This window comes from Haplochromis burtoni, unplaced genomic scaffold (genome assembly GCF_018398535.1).
Source record: "Haplochromis burtoni strain Fernald_Lab_line unplaced genomic scaffold, NCSU_Asbu1 Contig_418, whole genome shotgun sequence".
In the NCBI taxonomy this organism is placed as follows: Eukaryota; Metazoa; Chordata; class Actinopteri; order Cichliformes; family Cichlidae; genus Haplochromis; species Haplochromis burtoni.
In genome coordinates, this window is record NW_024582779.1 from 345,468 (window position 1) to 362,026 (window position 16,559).

General features: G+C 41.1%; 1 protein-coding gene across 4 annotated transcripts in view; it reads right to left on the reverse strand.

Moving 5' to 3' along the window:
- gask1a (golgi associated kinase 1A) overlaps positions 1-14,519 on the reverse strand; it is an 85,764-nt gene extending 71,245 nt beyond the window's left edge. For 3 of the 4 annotated variants that reach the window (XM_042213114.1, XM_014341000.2, XM_014341001.2), the window contains exon 1: positions 14,191-14,519. In XM_042213114.1, coding sequence (XP_042069048.1) covers positions 14,191-14,218 — 28 coding nt within the window. In that variant the 5' untranslated portion in view covers positions 14,219-14,519. Of the gene's footprint in view, positions 1-11,838; positions 12,547-14,190 lie in introns of those variants that run through there. The other variant, XM_042213115.1, reaches the window with a different exon arrangement.
- Positions 14,520-16,559: the final 2,040 nt, after the last annotated feature.

Consider the following 16,559-nt stretch of genomic DNA (forward strand, 5'->3'; position numbering starts at 1 on the left):
CAGCTGCTCTATTCCCATGTTGTTGCAGTATATTAATGACTAACCTCGTATTGTGGATGGATTATCGCAGTTGTTCTCCTGACTGAAGTTTGGTCTGTTTACAACATCCTGCCATGTGATTGCATTTGTTGCAGTATATTAATGACTAACCTCGTATTGTGGATGGATTATCTCAGTTGTTCTCCTGACTGAAGTTTAGTCTGTTTACAGCATCCTGCCATTGCATTTGTCCCTAACCATCGGGAACTCTTGCATTGAAGGTGGAGAATGAATCTAACTTTTATCGAATGTAAAAAAGTTAGCATTCATCCTGCACCTTCACTGTGTTTATGTTATGCTAACATAGCTGTGTCGCTAGCGATCACGTAGCATATCGATATATATCCGGTCCAACTTCAGTAACCCTAAAAAAGTCACTGCTGTTTAGTTTTCTGTCTTCATTTGTGTTGGAAGTGATAGCAGAGCTGTACATTTTAATTTTTTCAGAAATCTCTCAGTCAGAACGTGGTATGTCATGTTTAGGTGGAAACTAGTGAGCTAACTTCCTGCTAACATTTAACTCTGTTAAATTTAATAAATTCTGTTTTCATGGATATTAAACTTAATTGTTACACCTGGTAAAGCAGCAACACTGATCATTTTATTAAAGATAAAAGAATGTAGACAGTTTTTAACTCTCAGTAATGCCACAGTGTTAGTTTGACTTTGGGACCTGAAGCGGACGGAATTTTGGACCCAGATTCCTCCACGAGGCTCCTGCCTACGGTAGCCTTAATGCAATCTATCAAGCAGTGCGGCTTCGTAGCTTATCAAAGTCATACTAAAACATTTTTTGACGAATCGGTTTTATGATTTCCAAGCTTGCCAAAAATATAGTAAGAAATCAGGAGGGAGGAAAATACTTTTTCGTAGCACTGTATGCTGTCATAAAGGGAGATTCTAATATTAAACATGACCAAAGGTTCCAAATATGTGTAGATGCACCCAGTATCTCAAGAGCTTAAAAACTTTGCTTTGAAGCTCTTTTTCTACTCCTGGCTCTGTGTGTTGTCGATCCTTAAATGGGCTGTCTCAAATACACAGATCTGGCTGTGAAAACCGCTTTGATTCAGATAATGCATCCCCTGTGGGCTGCAAAAAGTACCACTATAAGATAAATAAGGAGTATTCATAATTGAATTATTCAAAGGTCATATATACTTATATTAAACACAAATTATAAAAAAGTAATGTCACTACTAAGGCTGAATACATTATCTTGATACTCCAGTATCAAGTATCCTTGGGTCTTTGCTTTTTTTAACGGACACATCAAATGCAATTTGATGTCAGTTTTTAGATTAGTTAGGATTTACAAAAACGTACCTGTCCCAGATCACATGCGAAGATACCTAAATGTGCATTTCAATCCCAATGGGTTCTCCATGCATATTTCCCTGAATTGCCATGTGTGTTAAAACGAAGCAGAGATGAAACATGTTGTTCTCTGCACCGTTAACAGAAACATTTTTCTTGCACATGTTGTAATTTGTTGAAGTCGATCCTTTTTTAGGCCCTATCGGAAACTGAAATGCCACGCTTGGTCTCAGAGATGCCTGAGCTCGTCTTGTTATTTGCACTAGGGAACATAAACTGCCTTGCTATAGCAATGATACTGTGATAAAACACTTTCATATGACATAAAACTTCATACCAATGATGGCACAGTCCTAATACCAAGCAGCAATCCCCACGGCTGATAAGAAAAGTGGATGTGGAAGTGCAGTTCTTGGGTTTGCCACTTGAGACTGGATTCAAAAATTAATCCAATCTCAAGTAATCCTCATCGACAGCTTTGGTAAAACAGCCAAGCTAAAAGGCATTAAAAGGCCAGTTTGTGTGTGTGTGTGTGTGTGTGTGTGTGTACTCATTTCACTAGAAATGCAGCTGTAATAGTCATCCCTGCCTGTTTAGGATGCATCCACAGTTCTGTAAAGAGGAGATTTTCACACAGGCTTCAGAAAGTATAGAATTGTCTTTACCTTTACAGCCTTGTGCTTTTAATTTGCTAAACTGGCAGCAGCTCATTATATAAACCATTATGTTGCATAAATCTCTGAAACCTTGTGAGTTTGTCCTTGGAGAAGTGTATGTGTGGCTGAAAGATTTTAATAGCTGTCTGGCCAGCAGCATTACATACTTCTTATTTACAAATATATATGTGACCTGACACTGACACCAGCTGCTCACCGATCACCACCTCCGCTGGGCAATTTTCTGGTGGAAAGTCTGCAATGTGTCAGGAAAAACTGCTCTGTTTGATCGATAGATGCCCAGATGGAAGACGTGGGCGTCACAAACGGACTGGCTGACGGACGGACGAACAAACACTGGCAACCACAGGCCAGACTACGTGCAAGCCACATTTGCCAAATTACTTAAGATAATGACTACATATAGATATTTTCTCCGTTGTATCTCTTTCTGTTATTTGCAATTTCTGTTAATTTCTTTGTGTTAATCTTTAAGTCTTTAAAGACTTTAAAGATATTTAACAAAGACCCTCGCAGGTGTCCGTTTTAATGGCTAGACATCCCAGCCAAGCATTTCATTTTTACAATAAACTGTACAAAAATAGAGCAAGAAAGAAAATGAGTGGCATTCTCTCTCCTTGTTCTGTGACGAGACAGAAGCACAGCTGATGCAAATCCATCAGGTATCATAGACCAAATGGTTATTAGCACTGGCCTAATATAACACATCCACCATAAACAGAGGTTATAAACTCTATCGATTTCTACAACTATTACAGCTTTTCATCTGTCACTACTTCCTAACACCCCACTCTCTACCATCTCCTTACATCAGCCTGTCTTTCCCTTTCACCACCCACTACTTGGTTTACCCAACAAGTCGCAATGCATATCATTATGAGTTTTGAGCGATACACCAGCCACCTCCACACAAACACGAGGAGCAGATGGCTGTGTGGACAGCGTCCCTCTTGGAGTTGTACTCGCGACAGATTGAGTGGGAGGCAAAGCGCCTCTGAAGTCTCTTTCACTGCACTTTCTTCTGTTTCCTGTCCAGTTTCATTACGCTGCAAAGCCAAAGCAACCAAAACCAATGTACTGCAGAAACTCATATCATCAATGCAAGCACACAAATGCAAGAGTTAGTAAGACTGCATGAGATTACATCATCATCACTGCTGCTCACTTTCTTCAACATGGTGCAAATAAGTCAAACTAGTCTACAGCCATAATTAGGGTTTTCTATCAGAAAGGCTGCTTGACAGACAGGGTGAGGGCCAATTTAATGTTGCATTCAACTGATGCAGGGTTATAACGCTGCTTTAACCTCCTAGGACCTGGCGTCCACATGTGTGGACATTACATTTTGGGTTGTCTAGACCAAAATACTAAATTGTGCTCTACAAGTGCCTGATATCCACTTAAGAGGACATTATCCTGCCACTGTTCTATCAAAATTTAAAGCGAATGTCCTTATATGTGGAAACAAAAATCAAGTAAAAAAAGAAATAAAAAATCTGGTAATTCTTTTTTTTTTACATTCATCATGTCCCAATCAGCCCAAATAGAAAAGAGAAATTAAAAATGCAATACTAACTATGAGACACAGAGAGAACAGCAGCGATGGGCTGACCAGATTCCAAGACACTAATGTTGGGTAAAGTTTCTGCAGTTTCAGACGTGGAACATATTACTAAAGATAAGATTTCTTTGTGTCAGTGTAAAAACAAAGCACTGGTATAATTAGTAACTTGAAATATAATTGTACTTTAAAGATCTGACATTATTAATTCTGAGCACCTGATAATCCTGTCTAGAGGAACTGTTTAGTTACCACAAATTACGATTTCCAAACTCTGAACAGAACCACTGCTCACTGATAATTAGCATCAATTAGCATAAAAGCACTACCAGCACCACAGATATTTTCTTTTCGCACAGTAGTAGTAACATCTTTAATTCATGGGTTGTGCTGATCCAGGGCAGTGTCACTGGTTTTAGCTTCTTTACTAATTAATAATCACTTAATAAATTATTATTATTATGATTAAGATTAAATTTATGTTGGATTTAATCCTACTGGCTTAGTTTCATGTAGGCATCCCAGTTTATAACCAGCACTTGCAACACAGATGTGTGGGCACACACCAGTGCCCAAAACACAAGTTAAAGCTTGCACTCCTGCCCTCTACACTGCTACACTGATCCATCACCACTGCAATGAAAAAACTGAAGGTGATATTTCTGTCTGCTTTTTCAGTTTTAAAACTCAATGTAAGTGTGTGTTTGTTGGTGAAACACTGTGGAGAGGGCATGGTGGAGTGTGGAGGAGAGATACAGTCAAGTCCATAATTGTTTGAACATTGGCACAATTTTTTCTAATTTTGTCTCTGTGCACCGTTACAGTGGGTATATATAAATAAAACAATCAAGACGTCACTGAAGTGTAGACTTTCATCTTTAATTCAAAGTACTGTATTAACTGTGACTATTTAGGAATTACAGTTTTTACAGAGACACATTTTCAGAGGCTCTAACAAACTAACATAATTTAAAATATAAAGATTTGAAGGAAACTTGTTTGCAGTCAGTGTGCTGCCTGAAGTCTAGAAACCATGGATATGACCACATGCCGTTTCCTCCCTTGGAATGTTCTCCTTGGCTTTTGCTGCAGCCACCTTCATTTGCAGATTGTATGTCTCTCCCTTTAGTTTTGTCATCAGTAACTAAAAGCATGCTGTAGTGGATTGAGATCACTTGAGTGATTTAGCCATTGAATAATATCCCAGTTTGAGAAACTCTAGGGTTGCTTTTGCACTATGAGCTGTCTGATGTGTTTTTCATACCAAACGGCTGGCCAGTGCATTTCTGCTTTTTAAAAAATGTGCACTATTGTTGATTTACTACTTCTAAAGGTTTTCGTGTCCCTCTTATTATTTATTTATATCTTATTTAGTTTTTTCAGTCCAACAATGGCTTCCCTCACTTGCACTGACATCTCTTTAGACCTCAAACAAGAGAGTTCCAATGAACAGTAACTGGGTGAAGGTACCAGTGGTCACAGTGGTAATTGGAACTATAGCTGCAGTGACTCCCAAGCTAGGTGAATGGCTTTAGGAGATCCTGGGAACAACATCAGAGATCTATGTCCAGAAGAGCACAGTCCTAGGAACAGCCAAGTTACTGCACAGGACCCTCAAGCTCCCAGGCCTCTTGTAGAGGACCCAAGCTTGAGGGATAGACGCCCGCAGGGGCGAGCGGGGAATTTTTTTTTAATTTTATTAATTTTTATGTATGTGCGCTTTCTAGACATCTTACTATCATTCAGTTGTCTAATACTAACAGTACTTATTAGCACCTTAAAGGAGCTCAAAAGAGTTAGAACTATAAAGTATAAAGTATAGAAGAAATAAACTTTTAAGCAGCATTTGATTAACTGATGTCCATCCACTGATCCAATACTCACTAATTATGCTAGGCTAAATTATTCATCACTGTAGGCAAAGAAGGTTAACTATGATTTGCTGCTCCCATGCTAGTATATCCAGCTGCTGGAAGTGGAAAAACATTCTCATGTCCCTCTCCTTTCATCACAAACAGTGTATCTGCACAGAAATGGCAGGAAGTGCTGGCAGTGCTACGCAACTCCATTGTTCCATCTGTTTGTGCCACCTGACATGCAACACAGTAGGAGGATGCTTAGTGCAACAGAAGAATCCAAGTCTCCTCATTAACCTTTTGTTTGGTTGCCCTCTAGCCATTTGCACATTTACAGGGGACATACACTGAGATTTTCTGGGTCATATATACTCCAACAGAGAAACCAATGTGAATGATAAATGTGAGCAAGTGTGAGAGTAGTTCATGTTTGTAATTAGGGTCAGTATACTCCCACATGGAGAATCATTAATTATGGTCTGAAACCTGAGTTTGTCATTACACTGCTAATTACTTTATTTACTAAAATTAATTCAGGTATGTTTACTGTTAGGTAAAGCTAAAACGTTTTTGGCAATTTGAGCTACAGTGGCTTGTGTACTGGATCAGAATACATGGACCCGCCTTCACTCCCGCTGTGCATCAATGATCCTTGGCCTCCAATGAGGTAACCACTGTTCCTTCTATGGACCACTGACCTCTCTCCACAAACTCTCCACGAGAGCTGCACTGTTGAAGATCATCACAATTTGGCCCTTGCTTGCCCATTTCTCCAGTTTCTAATACATCAACTTTGATGTCAAAATGTTCACTTCCTCCCTAATATATCCCACCCACTAACAGGTGCCCCAACGAAGAGATACTCATTATTTACTTTACCTGTCATTAGTCAGGGTGTTATGCCTTGTCAGTGTATATGTGTGTTTGGTGTAGCAGCCATTTAGGAATATGGTTCTCCATAAAATTAAGTTCCAGGTCCAGTGACAGTACAGTAATTGTAGAATAGTAATGGGTAATTTGGTGCAAGTGTAAATCTCTGAGTTACAGTGCTGTCTAACTTTGAAATGGTTGTAGCGTGCATGACAAAATTATAACTGGTGCTTTAACCACACTTCTGTTACAGTATATTTAGTAGGGATGCACTCCACTGATACACTGCAATCAGCAAAGGCGTGTCTACCTGCTTTTCTTTCTGTCTCTCACACAGATGCAGACATGGAGTAACACACAGCTGAGAACACTGCAGAGGGCTGTGTTGTTGTTCTGTCTATATTTAGGTAGGTCTGTCACCTTCACTGAATCCAATCTGCTGCAAAAACCTAGTTATATAATTTACATTACGAGAAGAGAAGAAAAGAGACCTTTGACCTTTAACACACCTTTATTATATTATCAGTTATATCAATTCTTCAACTTACAACCATAACTGAAAATGAATGCCAAATCAACATATGAACAACCATCAACCCCACCCAAATACAATAAACACAAAAATGAAAACAAAAACAGAAGACACTCCATTCTGTTTTTTTCAAAAATTCAGAACTAAATTATCATCGGTTATTTTACACAAAACTCCATTAATACCCCAAATAGAGACAAACTCTTCAATGTTGGACACCATCTTGTAATAAACAAACTCTACTTTCAAACGTGCACCTACTACCCCTTTAAACATAATTCCTAAATTAACAGATCCTGTTCCCTTCATTTTGTTCCTCCTTGTGAGCCATATACTCATCTTAGCATGACCTATTAAAAAAATAATCAAGCAAACCTTCCTACGCTGCAGTGCAGAGTACCACGGACCCAGGATAAAGAGACCCTCCTCTAAAACACTCCTAAGGCCAGCAAGCCACTGCCGCAGCAATGAAAAAAGGCCAGCTAGCCTGGGACAGCCAAGCCACAGGTGCTGCAGTGTTTCCTCAGTTAGAAAAGACAGTGGTTCCCTGTTCGTGGATCCATATGTGCCACATGCCTGTTCGCAGCCATGGCTCCATGCACTATTCTCCACTGGAGATCCGGACTGTGTTTCTCTATGGGAGGTTTGTACAGGGACCTCCAGCTGCCCCTTGGAGATGACCCCAGAGCCAACACACCTGACCACCTCGACTCCAGAACACCAGCCAACAATCTGTTCAGCACCTTTACAGTAGAGCAGGGCGATATGGCCAAAAATATTTATCACGATATATATTTGAAAATTTGCGATAACGATATAACTGACGATATAATTGATGCGAGACAAAATACAACTCCACAACATTACTAGCGCAAAAACCCAACCTTCCATTTATTTTCACTTAAACAAGAAGCTGGTTTTTATGTACATTAAAGCTTTATAAAAATGTAACAGTGCAAATGCAAATTCCTTGCTGAAAGTTTAACCAAAAGGCATTTCCAGTAGAAATGGGCTGACATATCCTGAGCATAACCATGTATAATATCCACTGAAGTTAAAAAGAGGTGCTTTGCAACATTAAACTGCAGTGTGCAGTACGTATTTTTCGGACCATAAGGTGCACGGGATTATAAGGCACATTAAGCGAAACAAAGCAGTCAGATAAATCAAACTTTATTAAACTCATTCTTCTTGCTTCCTCCACTTCTGTACCATTGATTCATTAATGTTGAATTCTCTGGCAGCTGCTCTATTCCCATGTTGTTGCAGTATATTAATGACTAACCTCGTATTGTGGATGGATTATCTCAGTTGTTCTCCTGACTGAAGTTTGGTCCGTTTACAGCATCCTGCCATGCGATTGCATTTGTCTCTAACCATGAGGAACCTTCACGTTAACTTTTATAAGTGGAAAAGTGTTAGTGTTCGTCCTCCAGCTTCACTGTTTATGTTATGCTAACATAGCTGTGTCGCTAGCGATCACGTAGCACATCATTATATACCAGCTAGCCCAACTTCAGTAACCCTACAAACGTCACTGCTGTTTAGTTTCCTGTCTTCATTTATGTTGGAAGTGATAGCAGAGCTGTACGTTTGATTTTTTTCAGAAATCTCTCAGTCAGAACATGCAATATCATGCTTAGGTAACTAGCGAAACTAGCGAGCTAACTTCCGCTAGCTTCCTGCTAACTTCTAACTCCGTTAAATGTAATACATTTTGTTTTCATGGATGCCTGGAAGTTAAACTTCATAGTTACACCTGGTAAAGCAGCAATGCTGATCGTTTTATTAAAGATGAAAGAATTTAGACAGTTTTTAACTCTCAGTGCAGTGTTCGTTTGACCTGAAGAGGGGGGTTTAGGACCCAGATTACTCCCAGATTTAAGAGCATCTTAGTCCGACAAATACGACAATAACGACGGCCGCTTGCATGTTCTGCAAAAAAAATGTGCTTTGTCGTGTATCTGACGGACAAACACCAAACCAGTTCCACATCACTGAAGTTGCACCATTTTTACAAACCAATTCTGGTTCATCTGTTTCACTCAACAATCGGCCATGTGCGTATGAAAACAAAGGCACTGCGCATGCGCGTTTTACTTACATTCTATCGCGATATTTCATTTTCCTATCATTGCCTAACATTATACCGGTATTACCGTGAACGGTATAATATGGCCCAGCCCTACTTTACAGCCACCTCATATATAGCCTTCTGTGAAATCTTTGACAGGTCACCCAGAACAGGTGTTCGAAAGGAAAGTAGAGAGCCTCCCTCCTCATCCTGCTCCCCAACTGCAGCACAAACAGGCAACGACAGAAAGTCAGCTGAACTCGGTTGACCACCTGCAGAGTCCCCAGCGCAGCCCTTACAAGTCCCGGAAGACCACCCATGACTTCTTCCACCAGCTTGTCCAGAAAGCGCAGAGATCTGATTCCAGTCTCCTGAGCCAGCTTGGCAGCCGTTTTCCACTGCCCTGCCATCCTGAGGCCCGCCAGCTTAGTTAGACCAGCATTTACGAGGAACCTCTGCACACTAGTAGTGCTGATCATCCTACTTGGCATCAGGGGATTGTAAAAAAAAAGAGGCTCTTCACCAACATCACCATAAAATTGAGAACAGTCTCTCTGTACTTTAAAAACATTCTTCCAAGCAGTCAAAACAGACTGGTAAAAAACAGAGGTCTGCGAAAGGTCTATCCCAGTTACGTCTATAAGAAACAGGTGCTTGTCATATGCAAGGTCCTTTATTCAGTGAAGCAGCATAGATGTAGTCTTGAACCAGAGTGGTTATTGCTTTCGATAAAGATACTGCTATGCTGTCTGAAGACGGAACGCTGTGATGCAGCTGCGAAGGTCAATCAAACCCTGACCCCCCCCCCCGACACAGGTAGAGACAGAACAGCAGACCTGGTCCAGTGAAGCCCTCCCCAAAAGAAATCTCGCTCATATAAATTTTACTGTGCTTCCTGCTTCTTCAAAGGTCAAACCTGAGAGTCCCTGTCTAAGATGGTGCAAAAGGGGTTCAATGGCCAGCGTATACAACATACCAGAAAGGGGGCACCCCTGCCTCTCTGAACTGGAACAGGCCGACTTAACCCTCCCCCCACCTTTAACATGACAGCAGCATTTGAGTACAACAGTTTGATCCATGAAATGAAAATGTTTCCAAACCCTAAAGCTTCTAAAGTTTTAAACAGATAACGGTGATCAACTCTATCAAAAGCTTTTTCTTGATCCAGAGATAAAAACCCCACATCCAAGTCTCTGAGCTTGGCCAGATCAATAATGTCTCGAATTAAAAACAAGTTGTGCATTATAGTCCTTTCAAGGACACAGTATGCTTGATCCAAATCTACAATCATGTCGATACAGGTCTTCAACCTATTGGAAAGACATTTTGCAATAATCTTATAGTCCGTACAAAGCAAAGAAACTGGTCTCCAATTTTTAAGCAGGCCCAGGTCCCCTTTCTTTGGCAGTAAAGTCAAAACTGCCCTTGTGCAACTTGCTGGCAAGATCCCAGTGGTCATACAGTGTGTTAAAACCTCATGTATGTCCTCTCCTAGCAGCGACCAGAATTTCTGATAAAATGCCGCAGGAAGACCATCAACTCCTGATGACCGACCACAGTTGAGTTGTTGAACCGCTGAAGACATCTCATCAAAAGAGATAGCAGACTCCAACACAGCCGATTCAGCCACATCCAGCCGTGGCAGCGCCTCCAGCATCTTCATCACACAGTCAGGGTCACACATTTCAGCACTAAAGAGGCTGGCATAAAAGTAAATAGCAAGCTTCCTCATTTCTGCTGGGTCAGATGTTACCTTCCCATTTGGAAGCATTAAGTGCATCATTTGGTGTGACTCACGAATCCTTTTCTCCAGCTTGAAGAAAAATCTGGTTGGGGTATCAATTTCTTTAATAGTAGAAATCCGAGTTCTTATAAGAGCACCTTTTGCTCTTTAGTGGAGAAACTTGCCTAAAGCCTTCCTCCTACTGTCCCAGGTACTATTTGAATCATCTGTCCCACTTATAATCTTATCCTCTAGCATCTTGAGCTCTCGTTCTAAATCCTCAAAGCAGTCTTTAACAGTGGCCATTGCATGTGACGTGTACTGTTGACAAAAAAGCGTAATCTGCGTTTTCCCCACCTCCCACCATTGAGCCAAATTGCAAAAGTCAGTTTTCCTTTGTTTCCAGTGGCACCAGGAAGAGCATTTATGGCCAACATCACCACACTCAAAGCACTTCATCCTACGTGCACAATGTAGCTTGCCATCGCCAGTGTGTGAATGTGTGTGTGAATGGGTGAATGACTGAATGTAGTGTGAAGCGCTTTGGGGTCCTTAGGGACTAGAAAAGCGCTATACAAATGCAGGCCATTTACCATTTTACCATTTACTTGCATAAACAGTATATAAGCTGTTTTCATATCTCACTTTAAACGACACTGCCAGTGTCTGTGAAGGATCGTTTAGATACATGAAGGCCTGCCTTCGTAGAGACTGAACGTGCTGCAGTCTGGCATCTTTGCAGCCAAGGCAAACAACCCTGAACCCGCTAGCAAACTTTCCAAAGCGGGTCAGTTCCTTTTCAAGCAGTTCATTTGGGATGAATGGCTGGACACCGGACACAGTGACCTTCGTAGATGGCACAAACAGTGGCGAAACGGCCACAAACAAATCATCCAAAATGATCCCCCTTTCAACTAACAGGTGAACCAAGCGCTCCTCACAGAGAAAAGCAACCACAGCCTTGTTCATCCAAGAGCCATAAGTTGTGTTCTCATGGCCCCCCTGTTCACCAACAGCTAGCAAAACCTGCTCCACGGTGTACTGTTGGGGTGCCACCACCCTGGCCCCATGTCTAACAGACAGGGGAGGCGAACCCTCACTAGGGAGGGACGCCATGACTCAAGGTAAAACTGGCCAATTAACTAAAATTCTTCACTTCACACAACACAATGAAATAAACGTGCCTTACCTGTTAACCACCCATAAAGCCCAAAGTTTTCTGGAAAAAAACAGTCCAAATGTCCCAAACTCACTCAGCAGCTCCACGCACTCACCAAACACCTTCACACACCCATTCACTCACACTCCCAGCATGCAGTGCAGGAAGAAGAGAAGAGAAGAGAAGAGAAGAGAAGAGGTTTGTGGTTTCCATGTGGCAATTTAAACCCAGGCGCCTGCTCTGCACATGGAACCAATTTGAAATGTGAAACTATAGGGACTCCTTGAAAGAAGGATGACTGCCAATCAGATGATAGAAAAACAAGTATGTAAATGCCAACCAAGCTCTTTTCAAATTTTGTATCAAAATATATCAGGTTACACTGTGTTTTCTGGTCCTGTATATCTCGTCTCAGAGAGTTTCAGGCTGTGTGCATCTTTTTTCCTTTCAAAGGTTACATTTGCTGTGACTGTAACTTACAGGAGAGATTAATGGCAGTTATATGGTTGGATTATCTGTCTGTTAAGAAGCTTAATCAAAAACTTATTGATAGATTTCCATCAAAATTTTACCAGAGGTGGGCCAAACTGACACAGGAGCTGGATCTAAGAATCTAAGGATTCTGTGAGATACGGCAAAAACAAACATACCAAACTAATATAAGTACAAGAAGCACAAACCACCATTAAGGCAGCTCACTCTCTGGGCAGTATTTACTTTTAAGGGTATAGTATTGTATTTTATATATATTCATTTTTTTTTCACATAAATATACTTTTAAAAGTTTATCGTGAAGTGAAAACAAGTGTTTTATTCTGTTAAAACCTATTTTAATATACCTGACAATTTTGCCCATATTTTTTATATTTTTATTTATTTATGTGTATATGGCACATGTGTAGCATTCATTTTACTGTTAGGTAAAATCTGTTCACATGTTTAGTAATAAATATCAAATGAAAAACATTTCCTCACCACAAGTTTATTTTTAAAATACATTTTTATGTATGGCGAATTCCCTGTCTTTTGCTTTGCTCTACAGTATCTTTTACAGAATACAATTTTATAAAATACAACTTGAGATTAAAGAAATGTGAAAGTTTGTAAAAACTAGGCTCACTTCTAATGACTACAACATACATTTTGACAAAAGATTAAAGGTAGGTTGTTGCTTCCAGCTGTTCTGAGAAGTCTTCTCTTAATTTATTGAAAACCTGCTGCGTCACAAAGGCAGAATCCATCCAAAAAGTAGCACATCAGTAGTAAGTGATGATAAATTAACCCCAATGTGGGGACAAGATCAATAAGGAGCTAATGACATTGTAAACTTTATGTTTGAGAAGTAAGCTGTCACGCAAAGTCACAGTTTATCACCTCAGTAGTTAATTTGTATACATGAATTCTCTCTAATTATCTAAGTAGCTGCACAAATATTGCTGCCTTGTTAAGAGCATTCAAAGAGACTGCACTTCTCAGTGGTCATGAATTACGGTCAATGAGAAATGCACGTGTGCAAGGCCAACAGCACCATCTGCACCAGGTTTCCTCCATTAGTCACCCAGAAATTTAAAACAGCTTGTGCTGAGAGAAAAACATAGCAGAAGAGACAGACCACAAAAGAAAGCAGAAGAAAGAGCACTCTTGAAGAGTCACCCAACAATGTCCTTGTTTTCGGTTTTAAAATAAATAAATAAAACGCAGATGCATTTCAGTTAAAACACCATAGTGTAACAATTTCAGTTGTGCATATAATTTATCTATATGCTGGTGTGTACTCATTTCCAAATTCCTTTTTATCAGCGCAAAACTGCAGTTTTAGATGGTTTCACACTGAACCAAGACCATGCACAAAATATAAACTGGCAATTAAATGAAAGAAAAAACATCTGCAGCTGAAACCAACACACAGCAGAGTGTGTTTAAGGCAGAATTACAACAACTGGGGCTGAGAAAGGAAGGGAGCAGCCGACAGCAGTAATCACACACATGCATGAGGACCTGCTTAGCTGTCTGTTGTGTATGTGGTCTTTAAATATACACACTTCCATTACACTACTTTTACATGGCAGTGTCCTTATTATTTATACTTATTATTTATAGAGTGGGGAGCTCTGCTCACTAAGATTCCATTTTACAATGGAGACTGGTGCTCTGCAATGTACAAACAGTCCACATTTAGGACCTACAACTATATTTTTTCCACTACTAGCTATAAACTCATTTTACATATGAAATATGTGGTCGACTGTACTATGCACTCTCTGAAACAGACTCGTGGATCTGCCTACTCAGCACTTGGCTGAAAACTTTCAAAGTGCTCCGTCTTGTCTCAGACTGCAAGGCTGAAGGGGAAACTGCAGGAAGACAAAAGAAGACTCTCACCATGGTGCGTGTCGCTGGTCGAGCGCATTACCCTTATCTCATTTATCACACAGACATCCCCTTTGACTGGAGGTTGCTGAATCTCCACACAAGCATGAGACAGCCGGTGGTCCTGAAGTTGCAACGGCCACGGGCCAGTCGGACAACGAAATTTCTAGTCTGAAAACTGCTTGCTTTGCTAACTAAAAACTGTGTTTGCTTCTAATATGTCATTTTCCAGAAGTTACATAACCAGGTCCTTAATTTTGTATCTGCAAAGTTCAAAAAATGAGTGTACGGGGTGTCGCGAGCGCCGTTCTCTCTCCCAGGGGAACGCGCAGCTGCTACGCGAGCGTCTGGGAAATGACTTTTCAAAGTAAAAGCCGTGGTGTTTAAGGAGGGGCTGCCTGCTCAGTGTGAAATTTGAGATTATTTCTCCCTGAAAACATAACAACGCGTCTCCGAACCGGCAGACAGCTTAAGGCAGATATAGGAACAAGAAAGGAAGAAGGCAGACTACAATCCCCTGTAACTGCAACAAGAACTGTGACCAGGAACTTGACTGTTACAAAACAAAGCAAGCATGATAACGGCTATGGCTCAATAGGGTTGAGTAAAAGAGTAAAAAACGCTATATAAATACCACTCCGTTTACCATTTCTATAATTTTTCTTTAAAATTATTAATATTTTAATCTCTAGACATGAAAATTATGAACAGTCTTACATGCTGGTGATCCTCTTTGTGTGCCACTAACGCTACGCCAGCTCGTGAGATCTAAAGTCTGTATTACAAAGCAAGACTGCTATCCCTGTGTAGCAGAGAGTACCAGAGCCACAAATTAATGTTCCTGGTACTGTTCAAGGTGTACCCTGCCTCTCTTATAGTAGCACCTTTGATAGGCCTTGAATTGGATACATGGTTAAGAGGATGCATGATTGTAGGTATTAATGGATAGATGTTCCTTGCCTGCAACACTTTTTAAGTAGGTGGCAAATTATCGACCATGTGAATACTGAATACAGGGTTTCCCAAACGTGTATTGCCAAGATAATCATACTCCTTCCACCAGTTTGCCTTCTTTGTGTATGCTGGTGCACACATCACATACACATGTACCCAGCAGTAACGCAGTAAATATAGAATCAGAATCAGAATACTTTATTGATCCCTGGGGGAAATTATTTTTTGTTACAGTGCTCCATTATAAACCAACATTAAGACAAGACAGACTAATACACTAACAAATAAGAATAGTACAATATATACATATATATACATACATAAGTCACTCATAAATAAATAGCTGGAAAAGAAACATGTGTAGTTGTAGCAGTAACCAGTGTGTTAAGTGGATGCGTTGTACAGGGAGATGGCCACAGGCAGGAAAGATTTCCTGTGTCGTTCAGTGGTGCTTTTCGGTAATCTCAGTCTCTCACTGAACGTGCTCCTGTGACTGACCAGCATGTCATGGAGTGGGTGGGAGGTGTTATCCAACATTGTCTTTATCTTGGACAGCATCCGCCTCTCCGACACCACCTTGAGGGAGTCCAGCTCCATCCCCACAACATTGCTGGCCTTACGGATTAGTTTATTGAGTCTGTTGGCATCTGCGACCCTCAGCCTGCTCCCCCAGCATGCAACAGCATAGAGGATCGCACTGGCCACAACAGACTCGTAGAAAATCCTCAGCATTTTCTGGCAGATGTTGAAGGACCTCAGTCGCCTCAAAAAATAGAGACGACTCTGGCCCTTCCTGTAAAGTGCTGTGGTGTTTTTAGCCCAGTCCAGTTTATTGTCAATGTGTACTCCAAGGTATTTATAGTCCTCCACAATGTCAACACTGACCCCCTGGATTGAAACAGGGGTCAAGTGTTTCCTGGTCTTCCTGAAGTCCACGATCAGTTCCTTGGTCTTTGCCACGTTGAGCTGCAGATGATTCTGCTCACACCACGTGACAAAGGAGTCGACCACAGCCCGGTACTCTGTCTCATCATCCCTGCTGATGCATCCAACCACCGCAGAGTCATCAGAAAACTTCTGAAGATGGCAGGTCTCTGTGCAGTGGCTGAAGTCTGTGGTGTAGAGGGTGAAGAGGAAGGGGGAGAGGACAGTCCCCTGTGGTGCCCCTGTGTTGCTGATCACCTTGTCAGACACACACTGTGGGAGACGTACATATTGTGGTCTTCCTGTCAGGTAATCAACAATCCAGGACACCAGAGAAGCATCCACCTGCATCGCTGCTAACTTATCACCCAGGAGGGTCGGCCTGATGGTGTTGAAAGCACTGGAAAAGTCAAAAAACATGACCCTCACAGTGCTCGCCGGCTGGTCCAGATGGGTGTAGACACGATTGAGCAGGTAGATGATGGCGTCCTCAGTTCCGAGAC